At 37.9% G+C, this 19,805-nt stretch overlaps 1 protein-coding gene across 1 annotated transcript; it reads left to right on the forward strand.

Annotated features, from left to right (window-relative positions):
• Positions 1-259: 259 nt before the first annotated feature.
• LOC135157018 (arylacetamide deacetylase-like) lies at positions 260-17,819 on the forward strand. The gene is made up of 5 exons (XM_064111354.1): positions 260-703; positions 2,098-2,329; positions 9,429-9,492; positions 14,112-14,328; positions 16,331-17,819. The coding sequence occupies exons 1-5, from the start codon at positions 539-541 to the stop codon at positions 16,919-16,921; spliced, it is 1,269 nt and encodes a 422-aa protein (XP_063967424.1). The 5' UTR covers positions 260-538; the 3' UTR covers positions 16,922-17,819.
• The last annotated feature ends 1,986 nt before the right edge of the window (positions 17,820-19,805 follow it).

Consider the following 19,805-nt stretch of genomic DNA (forward strand, 5'->3'; position numbering starts at 1 on the left):
GGCGAAGAAGAGTATGAAAACAGGAGATTGTGTGTAACTCGATTTATTTCACCCCAATGATTAAACTGGTAGCTCCCTCCCCCCCAAAAAATATAATATGTATATATAACAATAACATAACATAAAAAATGACGTAACGTAACATTTAGAGCGTCTTTCTCGGCAAAAATGCTCTTTCTCTTGCCTCCCATCCCCCCATCAAATATCGGTATTAGCGCATGCGCGTTTTTGTTGACATAGGGGAAATTCCCATCGCAACGCCCTCCCACGTGTGCCGCGCCCACTCGTACTCACAAGTAACAGCATACCGCCGACGATTTTTTTTTTGCCTTCAAAGCAACAGCTAGAGAATATGAGTACCATTTTTTGTTTTGTCAGCTGAAAAAGAACCCATTAGCTTAACATAAGGAACATAAGATGAACATAGCCCATTTCTGATCGACGAACTCCGGCTTAGCTTACCTAACTGAAGTTTCCACATCTGCACGTCTTTACTTTTATAGTTTAGCCTAGGCTAGGTAGGTAGCAGCGGCTGTGGATGGCTGTGCTTGCCGTGTGCATCGGCCTGGTCGGCTTACTTGCTCTCGCTGGTATCTTACTAGCTGTGTTCATCATGTTCAAACTTCCGAAACTTCCTCCAGAAATTGACAGCAGAAGAAAAACTCAGATATTCTTGATACAGAGTGGACTTTTTGCACTGTTTGTAAGTATAATGCAAGAAATGGGATAAATTTGGGGACCTGGACCAGATCTATCTAGACAGTAGACTCATTCCTGTCTACATACATTACATGGTCTACACCTCCGGGGGAGGGGGAGCACTTCCATTGATGAGTGGATAGTTGAATACCAAGCACGACCAAATGGATGTGTAAAAAGGATCCTATTACCCAATGTAGTAAGGGTGTCAAAAACACTAAAATATTGAATAAATGTGTATTTCGCTAGGCTAGGGAAGCTTAGCCTCGAGGACTCCGTGATGATATTTCAAAATATTTTTACATATACTTTTTCATCACAGAGCCTTGAAATGCTTGCTATATATGCATAAGCGAGACTTGTCAACAAAGATGGATTTCCCTTGGAAATCCATTAATAGAGGGTGAAATCGGTTTGTTTCTCTTGATTTTATTTATCTATGAAAATTATTTTAGTATAAATATAGACAAATGAGAGGTTTCTTACCAGACCGATCTCGTGTAGATCCCTCAATCCATTCGTAAACTCCGCAAATACAATAGGCTTGACCTTTGAACCGCTTTATTATGATGTAGCTTCGATAAGCGATGTTACAAAATGCAGTTTTGATGATCAATTTATAGATGAAAATTATTATTTAACAAATAATAAAATTTGAAACTTGATTATAAATGATTATTATTGCAATGATAACTATTTAAAATCAAGTTTTAATTGTTGTTTATAGTGTGTCTTTCAAAAGTAGCAAATTTAAGCCCATTTCCCAATCTCTTCAGGTGAACATCTAAGCAAGAAAAAAAATGGAGTAATTCATGGTATCTTCATAAGTAAAATGACCCTTATTTTTCAGCCTAATCCTGTGCGAGTTTCAGATCACATGACCAAGGTCAATGAACCTTGGCCAAGTTGGGGGTATTTGTTTTATTACCATCATAACTTTGAAAGTTTATGGATTTTATTCATTAAACTTGGACATAAGAGTAATTAAATATCACTGAACATCCTATGTGAGTTTCAGGTCACATTTAGGTCAATGAACTTTGGCCATGTTGGAAATAATTATTAAATTGCTGTCACAACTTTTAAAGATTATGGATATAGCTTATGAATTGTAGACATAGGGGTAATCAAGTATCACTGACAAGTTTTAGGTCACATTCAGGTCAAATGCCATTTAGGGTCAATGAACATAATATTTTATCATTATATGAATGTTTTTTTGTGAATAATTATTTTGTAGTAGTTTTCAAAAGTCAGCACTGATGCTATATTGAATCATGTAATGCAGGTGAGACTGCCAGAGGCACTCCACTTGTTTTTAAAATTAATCACGTTTTTTCAATAATTGATTGAAAATTTCTCATTTGTTCTTTTGAACTTTTTTTTCTCTTCATCCAGGTTAAGATAAAAGGCAAATTGAATGGGAAAAACTTTCTTGTCAATGCAAGGGTATCGGCTAACTCCTGGTTGAAACCGAAACCTTCAGTTGTGACTGGGTCTACAGTCAAATCAAGTGTGCGAGACTTTGGCGGAGTAGCGGTGAGGTTTTATGAACCCATAGTAAGAGAGAGGAATGATCTACCAGGACTTGTCTTTATACACGGCGGAGGATTCATGTTTGGAAGCGCTGGTAAGTTGTTAATGTTGAAATAGGCCCTATAGCCCTTCTGTAGACTTCTGGAAATTCACAAATCTTGTGTGTAATAGTTTGAAAAGTACAATGTAATAATGACAATAATAGGCATTTGTATAGCGCCATCTATCTAGAAAATCTATTCCGAGGCGCATTGTTATTATTACACTCACAATTCACACAAGCACAAGAAACTAAGATGTGCCATTGGTTGTGGTTTTTAATCTCATACATGATACATAATACATATTGTGAATAGGCTTAATAATCTTGACGATTACAACATGAATAACTTGGTTGTGAGATGATTTATACTAACATAATTTGAATACATATTAGTACGATTCTTAAATCTGTAAATCACCATCCTAAGTTCAATGTTATAACTCCATAAAATGGGTATACCACTTAATTCAAGAGGACGGCTTCAGCATAACTACTTGGAAGGACCCGGGTATATTTTATCTGATAATTCAATCACAATTTACTAAAGCGTCCGCACCCAAGCGTCCGCACATCCCTACCCGGGGTGCATAATGACGCAAACAATTCCTCTCTGCATAGGGTGCCCACCTCTACAGACGAGGAAACATTCAAAGGGCACAACATTAATAAACACTGCCCGAACTAAATTCCTCTCCACATATGATAGGGTGTCAACCTATATGGACGAGGAAACAATCAAGGGCACAACATGAAATAAATGGGGCATAATTAAGACGCAATGGCCAATACATCCAATCTCAAATAATTGAAAACAATACACCTTCCTGCTGAGCTTTATGTGGTGAAGCCGGCCAAAGTTACGTAAGATAGGCACAGGGGCTCAAAAATTGTACAATTTTCCGCCATACGGGCAATGCCCGCCGCCATTGTGCATATCGCTTCGTCAATGAAATATTATTGTGTGAATCCCATGAAGCGCGTTATGGCAGATGAAATGGGCTTGAGCATGTTACTACGATATATAACAGAAGGAAAGGGGGATATTTTGTGTATTCGTGTATTGAAGAGGAATACCTGGTTGAAACTAAGTAATACAAGCTTAAGGATGTACCAACATCTAACGTCTTAGCTGCAGAAAAACATTATCTATGGTTGTAAATGTGCGAGAGAAAATTCTAACAACTGAATAGATCAAATCAAACAAAATGTCATGATGAAAGTGGAAAGAACTACTCATGGTTTCCCACACTAGCATCGAGAGAAAGAAAGAAACATAAACAAAATATTTATATATGCATATCCATATATGGGCATTTTCACCACAGATGGACACAGAGGCAAAAAAATCAAGTTGATATTCATGTAAAATGCTTTATGTTTTTAATTAAACAAGACCTGAAGTTTCTGAGACAAAATTTTTTTCCGACTCTGGCAGCCATTTTTTATTTCAAAATGGCTGCCAAAGTATGGATACAAATTAGTGTTGAAAATAGTATATTGATACATATTTTGTTTTGACAGATTTTTAAAGAACAGGTTTGATCATGATGTTTTCGCCTGTGATTTAGCTTGCTATTATAACACTTTTTAAAATCCCACAGAAAGAAACACCAGTAAATCATTCATCTGATAAAAAAACATTGATGAAGTATGTGATATGGTATGTAATGTCAGTTACCGAAAACATGAACTTTTTTTTCTCATTTCTTGGAAAAGAGGATATATTATATGAAACTTGGTAGATTTCCTCTCTAGGTAACACCCCTCCCTTCTACACCAAAATTAAAGATTACCAATTAACAATGAAGCCATAGGGTACCATTAAATATATGTAATGTCAGTTACCAAGTGGAAAATGTAATGTCAGTTACCGAGATGTAATGTCAGTTACCATGATAAAACGTTGGTTACCAATATTGAAATGCAAATATGTGGTCAATTTTATGGTGAAGAAATATCGTATACTTGTTATTTAAGTCAAGTCACACCAGAAGGAGCTTGCTATTGACTTTTAAAAGGTATAGTTCACAAGGAATACTACATGTATATGAAATTATGAAGGAAGTTGCATTCCCATCGTGCAAAAAAAAATTACTATGAAATTGTTTTGTACATGCACTTACCAAGTACCTAATTGTTTGTATCAGACAATTTTTTGTTTGGTTTTCGGGGGGGGGGGGGGGTAGGGGGTACTTTTCCCAACCTATTGCCTAAATCTGCAACATTTTTAAAGCTTAACATTGTGATGAAGGGGATTTCCAGGGTCCCTTTTTTAGTTTCTAGTCCTGATTCTTTTGAGCATTGCCTCGCTAAAAGTAAATTCCTGGTTTTTATACCTGTTAGTAGTGTGGATGTGTGATACAATTTTGTTTTTGGTTTACAAGTATAGATGAAAAGTGAGATTTGACAGTTCTGATCAATGTTGCATGGATCTACTAAAACTGTGGTGTTTTTTTCTAATTTACAAATAGTTCCGTTTCAGTTTAGAAGCTGGAGTTTATTTTTTGTTGACAGCTTATAAAAGAAATTAGCAAAGAAAATGATTAAACAAATTATGAAGAGAATTGAAATCCGACAGATACGAACAAGCATTGCTTGCACTGACCAGAATAGAAATCAATAAAACTACATGGCTGCATGAGATTCGGGGGAGGGGTACATGTAGCCTAGGGGAGGAGACCCTTATTCATTTTTGCCTTTTTTGAGGGGAGGGGGAGGTTGGAGAAGGAAAAGGTTTAAAAAGTCAATATAAAACTGATGAATATATTATGGGTGTATAGTCAGAAAAATCCATGTGTACAGTCAATGCAATATTAAATTACTATAGGAAAACATGTTGCTGCTATGACCCCACCCCCCCCCCCCCGAGTAAGTAAAACATACATTTCTTATCTTTTGATAATTAAAAATGTGAAGTATTATGAAACTTTTATGATTTTAAAAAGCCTTAAATATAAGTACCAAGAAAATTATGCCTTTGAAAATCATATAGCACTGGTAAATGTTAAATGTGTATTGTCAGTTACCGACAAGTAATGATAAAAATGTTCAAATCAAAGAAAGGAATTAAAAAAAAGAAAAAGTTTTTCATTGAAATGTTCCTAAAAACTCGGGTATACTTCCACATCAAGCTCACTTTCATGTGAAGCCCTGCACAGAAGATACAATTGCAATGATTCCACACATTTGACTTCCATGTGTTATCTCTATGGCAAATTAAGTGTAATGTCAGTTACCAGCATGGTTGTGGAAAAATTATCATAGTCCCCAAAAGACAAAAACAAATTTTTTAATATTTTGACACATCTTAACCTAGTAACGGAGGTATATTTACATATTCAAATTATTACTCTATCTACTCAGGGACATGAGATATTTCAATTTTAATGAACACCCTGAAATTGCATGTCCTTTTGCGTAATGTCAGTTACCGACACATTTTTGCTTGCTGATGCGTAAAAAAATGTGGTTACATAGAAAAACTTAGTATCAGAGTATACAGCAAGGTTCACTTTATTGTTCTCTATCAAAAGCAAACTCCCATCATTTGTTGTTTTAGAGATACACACAATGAAAGGTGTGAAAACATTGTGCCGTGTAATGTCAGTTACCGTGAAAATGCCCATATGATGATTAAACAATAAAAATAATAATCATTAACAAAGATCGACTCAAGTAGCAGTAAGAAAAATAAGCTAAACCTGAATAAGCTAAACCTGAATAAGAACACCTAAACGTGTTAACACCAATCAACCATGCCCATGACTAAATAACGTCCATAAGGCCATTACGTAGGCTTTCAAGGAAGACCAAAATGCCCTCCTCCGATAGGTGAACTCCATCCAGGCGAAACAGCTGTCGTAAGCGAAATTGTATGTCGTACGCACGCCAGCCATAACCCTCAAAACGGGAAGCAGTCCGGATTATGTCCATGTACTTGAACATTTCACCAGCCCGCGACCGATGCTTTTCCGTGTAAACGGCCCCAAAAACAAGAAAAGCACTCGTCCACTGTTCAATGGACGTGATACGTGGGACTTCACGCTGCGGTTGCAGCTGCATACTGCCACCTTAAATTGTGAAAATCATTCATTGCTCCATTTGCGGAGTGGGAGCGTTTTTCAACAAAAGCCCCAGGTCTAGAAACACAGATTTTTAAATTTTTTCCCACATCGATAAGGGGGAGCGCGGACCCTAGAGCCTCCCTTGGCACCGCAAGCATTGAAGGAGTTGGCCCTTCATTTTGCAATCTTTCAACTCCACCATCATCACAAATCTCAACAGTAGGCCAAGGAGCCGTGCTAATCGACTCACCTAATGTGTCACTTGATGGACCTGCCACATCCTCTACCTGCTGATTCTCTCTGTGACTGCTAGCTCTTGTTGCTGGCCTCTCCACTGGCGCCGACCGGGCAGTCATCGACTTCTTCTTTGCTTTCGGCATGACGAAGGAAGAAGATGATACACAGTTATAAGACCACTTTAAATTTCCGAGATTGGCACAATTATCGAATCCGTTCCGAAGTTCATGCACCGCAAAACAGAGTTGGATCTGAAAGCGAAGTTCCGCTTCTAAAAAGTTGAAGTTGTTAGGCCTACTGCGAAACAGACGAATTAAAGTCATAAGACCACTTAAATTTCCGAGATTGGCACAATTATCGAATCCGTCCCGAAGTTCATGCACTGCAAAACAGAGTTGGATCTGAAAGCGAAGTTCCGCTTCTAAAAAGTTGAGTTGTTAGGCCTACTGCGAAACAGACGAATTAAAATTGGGTTGATTCACACAGAACAAGTGTTCTCAACAAAATCACAACTCAAAATTATTATATCCTCTCACTAACTCATGATGAATGCAAGTAAAGGCTACTTTCCCACGCCTCTGATGCGCGGTAACTTCCCGAGGGATTCTATTTTGTAAAATTTGCGGCAGTACAAACGGGCGGCCGCTTTATATGGAGGGCCGCTAATCTTACTCGCGGCACCTTTGTGAGCGGTTTTGTTTGATCTACGTGACCGCAAGTACTTATCACAGCCGCTATAAGAACTGCCGCTCCGCGCGACTACCGCGCAACAAAATGTGAAAATTGCGACTGTAAATCATTTGAGCAATTAAACACCGCTAAAATTTATTATTATTACCCCGGCTTTAGCTCGAGCTGCCTTTCAATGCTCGTGCCCGGCATCCTGCCAGGTAGGCCTACCCATTCACCTCACCCGGGTCAAGTGCAGCACAGTGTGGATAAATTTCTTGCAGAAGGAAAACACGCCATGGCTAGGATTCGAACCCACAACCCTCTGTTTGGAAGGCGAGAGTCAGAACCACTAGACCAGGGGTTCTCAAACTACGGCCCGCGGAGCTTCTCAATCCAGCCCACGAGACTCTGCTGGGTTTTTTTAATCACTTTTAAGTCACAATATGAAACATAGCTCAATATGATTACATATTGTATCCATGTAGACCTAACTGTAATAAAAGTAATGGCAGTCAAATAAATTTGACTTTTAAACAAAGTTTAGTGGAGTCTTTTCTGTCTGTTCGATCCGGCTACTTTCTTATTAGGTGACCAGCGCTGTTCTCACCATGTTTGGATCTAAATACAGGTGCGAAAGTGCTTTTTCCACAATGATCATTTTAAAGAACTAACTCATACCGAATAAGTACCTTGACAGGGGCCGCGGAACGGTTTTCAAATTGGGGGGGGGGGGAGGGGGGGCTGGCCATGCAAAAAATTACAATCATATGGTCATTTTCACGTTTTTGTACATGGTTTTGGAAAAAAAGTGGGGGGCCGCTGCCCCTACTTGACCAGTGAACATTTACACAAGTGCCTTTGTCTGGTAATTACACCTTTTGTGCCAAGGTTCAAGCAACTTGTTGCTGACAGACTGTCACGTTTCCCATATTCAAAGTGACTAGGAGACTGAAATTTTCGTTAGAGTCTATAACAGACATGCTCTATTATTCAATCTACTTTGACTACAAAAAAAATTGATACTTTAAGACATTATCTGTCTCCCCAATACCAGGTATGTATTGGTACAATCTAGATTCCTTTTAACAAAGGATTACAATTTTGTTATCATTAATATTGACTCTCGCTGTATTTTGAAATATTTCCTAATTTTGCCTGTGTTCCATATGAAACTGTTATAAACTTGTTGGATTAAATGCTCCAAAAATAAGGGCCAGATTGCACAAGAGAGCATCTAGGACCCCGACCGCAAGGGTCTTTGCGCTTTGCGCACATATTTTTTTCTAAGTATCCACTTCACCCTGGCCCTTTCAGGTTTACTTGGAGTCTCATCTGGCCTTTCAAAGAAAAATGTTGAGAACCCCTGCACTAGACCATGACGCGCCCACAACTTCTTCCATATTAAGAACATTCTCTGAATTCAAAGTAACTTGGAACCAAGATTCCACTTCACACTGATTCGTGCTTTGGAATTGCAGCGCCCAATATTTGGAAAACCTACCAAAGTTTTTTGTAAAGTTATCAGTACGCCCACTTGTAAGATGCACCTGAATCTTATTTCTGTAATATGCATTATTTGTTTTCCTGTCTGATTTTCTAATCATGTTAATGTAATTTATTATTGTGTTTTATGAAACCTTTCCAATGTAAGGCACTATGATGTACAGATGTGAAATCGTGTTTCTTAAATATTTTTATTATTGTTAAATATTTGTATTATTGTTGATACAATTTTCAAAATAAGAAGACCCCCCCCAAAAAAAAAAATGAATTGAAACAATTTATAAAGAACCCCCTCACATTTTCATTTATAGGTTTTCATTTCAAGAACTTTTTTGTTTCATATTCCATGGACTGTCACCGATGGTTTCTCTTCTTAGCTTAGAGTCACATTTTAACCATCTGCTTATTTTCAAATAATATCCATTCAAAAGAAAAAATTGTCAAAACCAAAGGCAATTCATAATTTCTTCAAAGGACTTACAAGAGATAGGTGTACTGTGTGAAAATTAGAATAAATGGATTGTAATGAAATATTGTAAAAACACACTTGCAAGATGAATGAAAAAAAATGCCCAAAATATAAATGTTCAGAGCAATATCACTTTGTTAGAGATAATCTAAATCATGTTTCTTCAATGATTAATGGAAAATGACTTAATTTTTTTTATAAACAGGCATGTATGACCAAGTCACTAGGAAAATGGCTGAAGTGATTGGTGGTGTCGTCATATCAGTAGAGTAAGTTTATCTCTATCTGTTTTATTTGACTGATATTGCCCTTTAACCCTCTAGAGTCAATGCACATTGAACTCAACAATTGAATTAAAGGGGAATGAAACTATTGGAATCAATTAGTATAAAACAATTCAATTAAACTTTGAGAAATATTGAATTAATAATAGGAATATTATGAGCATTTGGGTGTTGAAATCACTAATGTTAAATGGACATCCTCCCATTGGCAATGCAACCAAAATGTTTGTGTCACACTTGAACAACTCCCCAATCGCTTTTGTACATATTCAATTTAATTTGTCATATATTTTCAATGTGGAAAGGGTAGAGTTGTGCATGTGAGATATCTCGGTCGCTTTGCCAATGGGAGGATATTTATCTCTCAAAATTTGATTGATTTTATTCTTTGAGTTTCCTGTTTTCACACAAGCTAGCTTGTCCTAATGATTTCATTCTTCTTTAAACATTAGTACCAGTGGTTCCAGCAAACAACATTTGACTTCACCAAAAGCAATGTTTATATGAAGACCTGTTAATTGTTTAATTTCACAGATTTGCATAAACATATAGTACATGTACACAGTAGGTGAAACTCTGAGAAATCTAGTAGAAAATTTTCACATTGAAGGTTAATTAACAACACAGATAAGCACATTTGTGACAATGTATACATGTATCTATTGCTTGAAAATATAATTTTTTTCTGGAATACCATGGTAATGTGGACATTTCTCATTTACCAGAATCATTGAGTAAATACATTATATACTTGGATGGTCATTTTATTGTTTTCCTGTTTAAGTAAACTAATTTTAGATTTTCACCACAGCAACTGGCATTTATCTTCAAATTGAATAAAGGTCAACTTTTGCCCTTGCTTGTTATCAAGCACTAATTGCTGTGAGGAGTATAACTAAAGTAGTTGTCCAACGTGACTTGATTTGATTCAGCATTAGAAGTACAGAAGGGTGTTTGGGGATTTTGTCCCTATCATCACAGCCAAAATCACTGCTAGAATTCCCTGAATATAATGCTTTGAGGCAACCTTCTTTTCTAGAGTCATCGGCCACAATCAATATTTAAGAATATTTACAAAACACCATTGTCCCTTAAATTATTGAAAATATATAATGTATTCTTCTTAAGCTACACTGACTGCCTCCTTCAATCCTGAAGATTCTTGCAGTAATGTAGTACCGGGGACCGGCAGATGCAATACACCGGGTAAACACCCTACTCTTTGACAAATAGTGTATTGGTTTTAACGTGCATAGGTTGTGACTCTCCTATACACGGGACCAACATTTACGTTCTTTCCGATGGATGGAGTGTTTTCCAACTGCATTCACACCTGCACTGAATACAGTGGTGAGGCACGCCAACACACAACGCTATAGCATCAGATTTTTGTTGGACGCGTTTCGGCATGAGCAGGACTCGAACCCCTCATGTTGAGATCTACGATCTTATCCAAAACATTTCAATTCTCAATTCAATTCAATTCTGGTTTTATTGTGAAAATGGTACATGACAAAAGTCAGAAGACTCATATTATCATATTTACAAAGTAAAAATGTACATTTATATTATTAAAAGATTACAATATATCACAATTCTAGTGCTAGACAAATAATCAACAAATAAAGCCAGAAAAAATCATTTTGGACAATCTCAAAAAAAGATTAAAATTGATTGAAATTATAACATTGTAAAACTATAATTGTCAAAATTAAATCAGCAAAGTTGCGAGTATTAAAAAACATATATAAATTAACATTTACACTTTTAAAATATCATGATTAAAAGTCATGCATATTTAAAACTAGAAATATATGTATATAACAAATTTTTAAATAGCAAGACAAATCAAATAATATGTAAGTCCTATAAAAATATAAACCAGATCAATGTTGTGAATAATTGCAATTTCAAATTTGTTTGAGAATACATGTATGACAGTCATAAAACTAAAGAGAAATAAATATGAATTATGATGTTACAATAGATTGGTATGAAGTCTGGAATTAACCATGTGATATACTGTAGATAGTACACCACCAGTCACAATCCCTTGACCACCCGTTCACCTGCCTAAACCAGAGAACAACAAATTCAGTGCACTGAATCCATTGTTCTCCGGCCGAAACAGGCAAACAGGTAGCCAAAGAAATGTGACTGGTACTGTATGCTTTATAGTAAAAAAAATAAATTACAGATCGAATAGTCATATTACATGTGGGTGGAACTAAAGTAAGAAAAAAAAAAGAGCATTGGAATAAAAAGGTGACAAACCTAACATAATATCAATAAGATTAAATAAACAATAAAGGGGAGTACAAAAAGTGCTACAGTTGCTAAAAACAATAAAGATGCATTTAGTACATTACATTACAGAGTTCAACAATTGCACAAAGTGGGGGATTGGCGACTGTTGGTATATTTTTGTTCTAGTCCGAGGTATCTCAAGATGGTGTGTATTTCTTAGGGAAAGACCAGTTCTAACCCTACGGTTTCAGGCAAGAAGTGGCGATGTCGTTTCGATTTTAGCAACGAGCGTGCAAATCCTTCAACAAGTTCACTTCGTCTGTCTTTAAGAGATGACACATTCAAACTTTGTAGAAGTTCAATGTATGGCAAGACATTTGGCCAGGCAATGATACGCAGAGCCCTCGATCTTCTGAACCCGCTCAATGCTAGCGGATTGTTGGCAGGTAATGCTAGATGCCCAAACAGGCACGACAAACTCAATCAATGGTCTGATGTACATCTTGTAGATAGTGACAAGTTCCGGACACATCACGCCATTTCTCTTCAGCTTATTAAGAATGAACAGCCTACGAGAAGCATTGCTGATGATTTGACGAACATGCAGGTCCCATCTCAGGTCGTTTTGTATGATGACACCATGTAATTTAATAGATGTCATGATATCCAAGTCTGTATCATCAATCCTAAGCTGTAGAGGAGGCGGATTCGTACAGAGAAAGCTGATTTGCATTGCTTTACACTTTGCAGCATTCAGCTTCATGTCATTATCGTTGCACCAATCAACCAGTGAGTCAACATCATGCTGTAGGCCAGAACATTGATCTTTTCTGTCAACCTCAACAAGGCTAAGATCATCAACGTATTTCCATCGATTCTCCGTGGAGCAGGCAACATCATGCACCATGACGAGAAATAGGATCGGGCCCAGTTTCGTGCCCTGTGGAACCCCACAGTTGAGGAGAAGTTGTCCCTCTGTATCGAACAGCCTGTGAACGGCAGGACAAAAAGTAACATATCGTTGGAATGATAGATCGATCAACACCAATCCTAATCAGTTTTTCGATCAAAATTGTATGGCTGATATGGTCAAAAGCCTTGCGAAAGTCAATAGCACACAAATTGGCGATACGTCCTTGCTGATCAAGGCCCTTGACTATGGTATCAAGCATGCTGATTAGGTAGTGATTAAGAGAACTTCCCTTCATATTGCCAAACTGTTTGTGATCGACGGCATGATAAATGTCATCCATAATCCATCCTGTTAGGAATCCCTCAAATAGTCGGGCAATGATAGGTGTTATTGAATCGGTCTAAGTTGGTCGAAGTCGGTGACTCAAGGACCCTTAGGTATTGGGCACACCGATGCTCTCTTCCATAACGTCGGAAAGCAACCTTTGTCAAGTTAATGGCTCAGATATCTCAAAAGCAAATTCCTTCAGGAGGCGTGTTGGACAATCAGCTGGATGCCCAGCTTTAGATGTATTCAGCTTCCTCAGGCGTTTATACACTTCATAACGTTGGATTACCGGTGGTGAAACTGGTGCTGGTAAGTAAGCACCCGGGTTAGAAGTGTCCAAAGGAGGAAGCCTTGAGCAGATTCCAGAAAAGAATGAGTTCAAGTCATTGGCCAAATCTAGTGGAGATCTATCACCAGCAAAGAGGGGTGCTTCTTGTTTGCGGAGTCCACTCAGGGTGCGAATCTGCTGATGCCATTTCCCTGGCTCGGAGTCCATCAAATTAGCAACCTTGGTTTTGTAGAAATTTGCTTTAGATGATCTTATAGCTCTTTGAACTTCGTTTGATGCGCTCTGAGCTACGCTGCGTCCCTTTAATAATCAGCTCTTACTCATTGAAATGCTCGGTGACACGACATTTGCTCCTGCAACAATTACTCCGGGATTAATTTCTTCTAAGATGTAGGGTTAGGGTTGCAATAGGGTTTGATGTTAGGTTTAGGGTTAGGGTAGGGTACAGTGGTTAATAACAGAGTTGAAGTTGGTCATTCAATAGTGTGTGGAATTTAGAGTGGAGTAATTGTCATCCAAGCAAATGTCATGGACCAAATACTCAATATACCTGATACCGGCAGGCCTTGTATTACGATATGCATACATTTACGCATCAAAGAGTTTGCAATCATCCTTTAAAAAAAATCATCTATTTTGGGAAAGTAATATAGGGACTGTATCTATTCAACATATCTTATTCTATAGTCTGTGATAAATTTAGATCAATATATCTTTCAGGTTTGAAATAAGTGAATTTAGACTTTTCTGTTGAAATTGTTTTATATTGTTGAATGTCTTTTTTATTCTTTCATATATTGATAAATCATTTTAAATATTCTTGTTCAGTTATCGCCTTGCCCCTGAGTATCCGTTCCCTGCTGGGTTTGATGATTGCATGACGGCCACCAAGCACTTCTTCAAGCATTGTAAGGAGTTTGGGGTGGACCCAACACGAGTTGCTATATGTGGGGATAGTGCTGGAGGAAACCTGGCTGCTGGTGTGGTCCAGGAGCTGTGTTATAAGACCAACCCGGCACAAGGAATATGCAGACCAAAGCTTCAGGTATGGAGTACTGAGAGTTGGATTCTTGGAGGGGTTAAATTAAATTAAAAATGTTAGCGTTTTATTTTCTCATGTTGGATTAATTTGAGAATAAGTTCTTTGGAACAATGCCCCTCGGAAAAGATGGCTCTTCCACATCAGCAGCAAAGCTCATTAGTAATTTTTGTCTCACCTGCATAGCAGAGTGAGACTATAGGCGCCGCTTTTCCGACGGCGGCGGCGGCGGCGGCGTCAACACCAAATCTTAACCTGAGGTTAAGTTTTTGAAATGACATTATAACTTAGAAAGTATATGGATCTAGTTCATGAAACTTGGCCATAAGGTTAATCAAGTATTACTGAACATCCTGCCTGAGTTTCATGTCACATGACCAAGGTCAAAGGTCATTTAGGGTCAATGAACTTAGACCATGTTGGGGGAATCAACATCAAAATCTTAACCTAAGGTTAAGTTTTTGAAATGTCATCATAACTTAGAAAATATATGGACCTAGTTCATGAAACTTATACATAAGATTAATCAAGTATCACTGAACATCCTGCTTGAGTTTCACATCACATGACCAAGGTCAAAGGTCATTTAGGGTCAATGAACTTTGGCCGAATTGGGGGTATCTGTTGAATTACCATCATAACTTTGAAAGTCGATGGATCTGATTAATGAAACTTGGACATAATAGTAATCAAGTATTACTGAACATCCTGTGCAAGTTTCAGGTCACATGATCAAGGTCAAAGGTCATTTAGGGTCAATGAACTTTGGCCAAATTGGGGTATTTGTTGAATTACAGCCATACATTTGAAAGTGTGTTGGTCTAGTTCATAAAACTTGGACATAATAGTAATCAAGTATCACTGAACATCCTGTGCAAGTTTCAGGTCACATGATCAAGGTCAAAGGTCATGTAAGGTCAAAGAACTTTGGCCACGTTGGGGGTATTTGTTGAATTGCCATCATATCTTTATAAGTGTATTGGTCTAGTTCATAAAACGTGGAAATAAGAGTAACCAAGTATCACTAAACATCTTGTGCGAGTTATAGTAGTTTTCAAAATCAGCACTGCTGCTATATTGAATCGCGTGATGCAGGTGAGACGGCCAGAGGCATTCCACTTGTTTTAAATTAGTAAGGGAAGGCAGGGTAAGTTGAGCCACCACCCCCAGGTCAGTTATGAATGAGCAAGACATAGTGGTGGTGACATATATTGATGACCCATGACAAAATGTCCTAAAGTTTTGGTTAAAAACCTTTCTTTTTGCTTTTAAATTTTCCTCTGGGGAAAATGTGCCCCCCCCCCCCTTTGGGAAAATGCTGGATCTGCCTCTGACCCCTCCAAATTTTTTTCAATATTGTAACAGAAAATGGGGGATTTCAGGGTATTTTTATCTCTTAATTATCTGGGGGCCGTTTCATAAAGCTGTTCGTAAGATAAGAGCGACTTTAAAAACGACTGGTGAACCTTTCTTACGCGCTAAACCATCGCCAATGAATATACCATTTACCACAAGAAAGGATCGCCAGTCGTTCTTAAAGTCGCTCTTAATTTACGAACAGCTTTATGAAACACCCACCGGGTGCTTTTATTTTTCAAGGCTCTTTTGACTATTTCAGGATGAAATTGCATTGCATTGCCCTGCTTCCTGTAATTTGTTTAATAGTGGAGCGTTGTGGCCCAATGGATTAGTCTCCGGACTTTGAAACAAGAGGGTCGTAGGTTCAAATCCAAGCCATGGCGTAGTTTCCTTCAGCAAGAAATTAATCCTCACGGTGCTGCACTCAACCCAGGTGAGGTGAATGGGTACATGGCAGGAATTTATTCCTTGAAATGCCGAGTGCGTAAAAGCTGCTTGAGCTACGGTCAGGGTAATAATATCCAAGTCCTTTGGAAGCGCATAGAGATGTTATTCATAATGTGTTATGCACTATACAAGAACTGACTATTATTATTATTATTTGTCTTTGTAAGATATCACGGACTACTGTCAATTTCTTTTCTTGTAGATCCTTTTGTACCCACTTCTTCAGATGCTGGATCTTAAGACACCTTCATACCAGAGACACGATGCAGTCTTTGGAGTCTCTGGTGGGTTCTTACCCACATCCTCCCTGGGCTGGATGACACCCCGCTACCTGACGGGCAAGAAAGACGGCAGCCTTACCTCGGCTCTCATGAAGGGCGCCCTCCACAGCTTTGCCGCTCGGGAGAATAATGTCCTGAAGGAGATGCTGAGTCATGACTCAGTCCCAGCCAAGCTGAAATGCGAAGCGTATACAACCCCATCGGTGACCGACGTTGATCCATCCATCAAGGAGGTATGGGACGGGTTCAGACCAAATGTCCTGGATACCAGAGTCATGCCACTGTACAAGGAAGACCTGAGTAGACTCCCACCAGCCTATATCATCACTTGTGACTTTGATGTACTGAGAGATGATGGGGTCATGTATGCGGAGCGGCTCAAACAGGCTGGGGTGAAGGCTGTGCTTGACAACTGCTGTGGAGCGCTTCATGGGTTACTGTTCTTCACTCAGTTTAAGTGGGGTTTGATTGCGAGAAAGAAGTTGTATACCCATCTCAGTGATGTACTATGATGGTATTTTGTGCACTTGTTAAGTTTCTACTTAGATAGATAGATAGATAAATGGATTTTATTAAAAACATCAAACTGAAATGAACTTGAATTACATATAAAAAGAATTACAAGACAGTAAACAATATACAGTAAATATATTAACATAGGAAATTAAATTAGTGGGTCACTCTCGCAGTGCACTTAATTTCAGTAAGGAGAAATACAACCAGAAAACTAGGTAATGTATCCAGGCACCCCAAAAGGGGTACCTGTAGAAAATTAACTTTGAATACAATCATCCAAAGTGCACCACGAAAATGACCCTGTAAATACTTAACATGAAAAAAAAAAAAAAACTAAGTTGTGGAAGCGTCATGGTGTAGCGGTTCTGACTCTTGCCTTGTAATTAGAGGGTCGTGTGTTCGAATCCCACCATGGCCTAGCATCCTTTGGCAAGGCGTCAATCCACACTTTGCCACTCTCACCCAGGTGCTAATTGGGTACCGGTTGGAAACAACCGTCATTGTGGTTGGTTTAGCAAGTGTGCGCCTAACGGGCTGCTTGAAATGCTATGAATCCAGTGACCGGGTAATAATAATTGTGAAACGCTTTGAGCAGTCGTAAATTGATAAAGCGCTATATAAATGCCAATTATTATTATTAATATTATTACTTGTAAATTGAACTAGATAAGATTTATAAATATTTCATGAGTAAAGTTAAAACTATCAAAATCGTACACGCAGGAAACCATTAGGACTTTACTTTGACTATTAATAAAATACTTTACTATTAATAAAATCTGTATTTTATAGATGGCAAATATAGCGATCTTCAACGCTTATACATGTATATAAGCGTCTAAATTTGTAGCCATCTCCTTGTATTAGTATATATTATACGACGTGTCAAACTGTAGTGAACTAGTTTGCAATTTTTCGGATCTCCTCTATATACACGAGGGGGAATTGTAGCGAACTAGTTCGCTATTTTCCGGATCTCCTCTAGATCTATATAAATATACGAGGGGAATTGTAGCAAACTAGTTCCCTATTTTTCGGATCTCCTCTATATATATATATATATGAGGGGGCATTGTAGCGAACTAGTTCGCTATTTTTCTGATCTACTCTACATAATCTATACACGACGGGAAATTGTTGCAAACTAGTTCGCAATTTCTCATCTTTCTATATATTATACAACGTGTCAAACTGTAGCGAACTAGTTCGTTATTTTTCTGATATCCTTTACATATACATGAGATTGCGAACGAACTAGTTCGCAATTTCTCATCTCCTCTATATATTATACAACGTGTCAAACTGTACCGAACTAGTTCGCTATTTTCCGGATCTCCTCTACATATACACGACGGGAAATTGTTGCAAACTAGTTCGCAATTCCCCATCTCCTCTATACATTATACAACGTGTCAAACTGTACCGAACTAGTTCGCTATTTTCCGGATCTCCTCTACATATACACGACGGGAAATTGTTGCAAACTAGTTCGCGATTCCTCATCTCCTCTCTATATATTATTCAACGTGTCAAACTGTACCGACCTAGTTCGCTATTTTCCGGATCTCCTCTACATATACACGACGGGAAATTGTTGCAAACTAGTTCGCAATTCCTCATCTCCTCTCTATACATTATACAACGTGGCAAACTGTAGCGAACTAGTTGGCAATTTTTCTGATATCCTCTACATATACACGAGATTGCGAACGAACTAGTCCGCAATTTCTCATCTCCTCTCTATACATTATACAACGTGGCAAACTGTAGCGAACTAGTTGGCAATTTTTCTGATCTCCTCTACATATGTACCACGGGAAATTGTTGCGAACTAGTTCGTAATTTTGTGATCTCTTGTATATATATACAATATATACAAAGGGACAATTGTTGTGAACTAGTTAGTAATTTTGTGGTCTCCTTTATATAAAGGGGAAGTTATTGCGAACTAGTTCACAATTTTGTTATCTCCTCAATATATGGGGATTCTAAATTGTTGCGAATTAGTTAGCAATATTGTGATCTACATGTATATACAAAGGGAGAATTGTTGTGAACTAGTTCGCAATTTTGTGATCTCCTTAATATATATACTGTAAATGGGGAATTGTATGACGTGGATGAATCACGCATATGAAAGGGGCTTTCGAATGTGTTCAGAACTAAACACGTTTGATGGTCCCTTTCACACACAAGACAATTTCGAAGTTCGAGGGTGTCGATACTTTTCCTTTTTCAAGCACTTTTTTAAATAGACCACAAACATACAGTACATGTTTACGTACTGGGCACGTGCACATCCACTTGCACAAGAACACCCCACACACACACACACCCTCACCCTTGCTCACACAAACAAACACACGCACACCCACACACAAAGACATAGGACATATACAAAATACAAATTACAAATGCACAAACTGAGTTGAACATCACAGAATATAATAAACACTTTTCTATTCTGAGAATTACAAAATCACTGTTTCTTTGTCATATACATATCACTTTGGCAATACTTTAGCAGTAAAGATCACACACAAACATGAGAAATTTGAGTCAATGGCATCGAGTACTTTGGCAATAGCAAACAACAATCAAGGTATACAATACATACAATTAAAAAGACTACAGTAGTTGTAACTTGAACATTGTGAACAAATCTGAAAAAGGAGATATCAGTACCACAAGAAGAAAATGTAGAAACAGTCTACTGCATGCTCTAAATCTATTGTGTAGTTCAATACACACAATATAAAATAAAAATACTGATGCTAGTGGCATTGGAACAATTACAACCGATCTCAACCTGTTGCAACTCCAAAGTGACCAGCCCTTTACAATACTTATAGTGCTCATAAGCGCATACCTGTACGTACA

This window comes from Lytechinus pictus, chromosome 16 (genome assembly GCF_037042905.1).
Source record: "Lytechinus pictus isolate F3 Inbred chromosome 16, Lp3.0, whole genome shotgun sequence".
Lineage (NCBI taxonomy): Eukaryota > Metazoa > Echinodermata > Echinoidea > Temnopleuroida > Toxopneustidae > Lytechinus > Lytechinus pictus.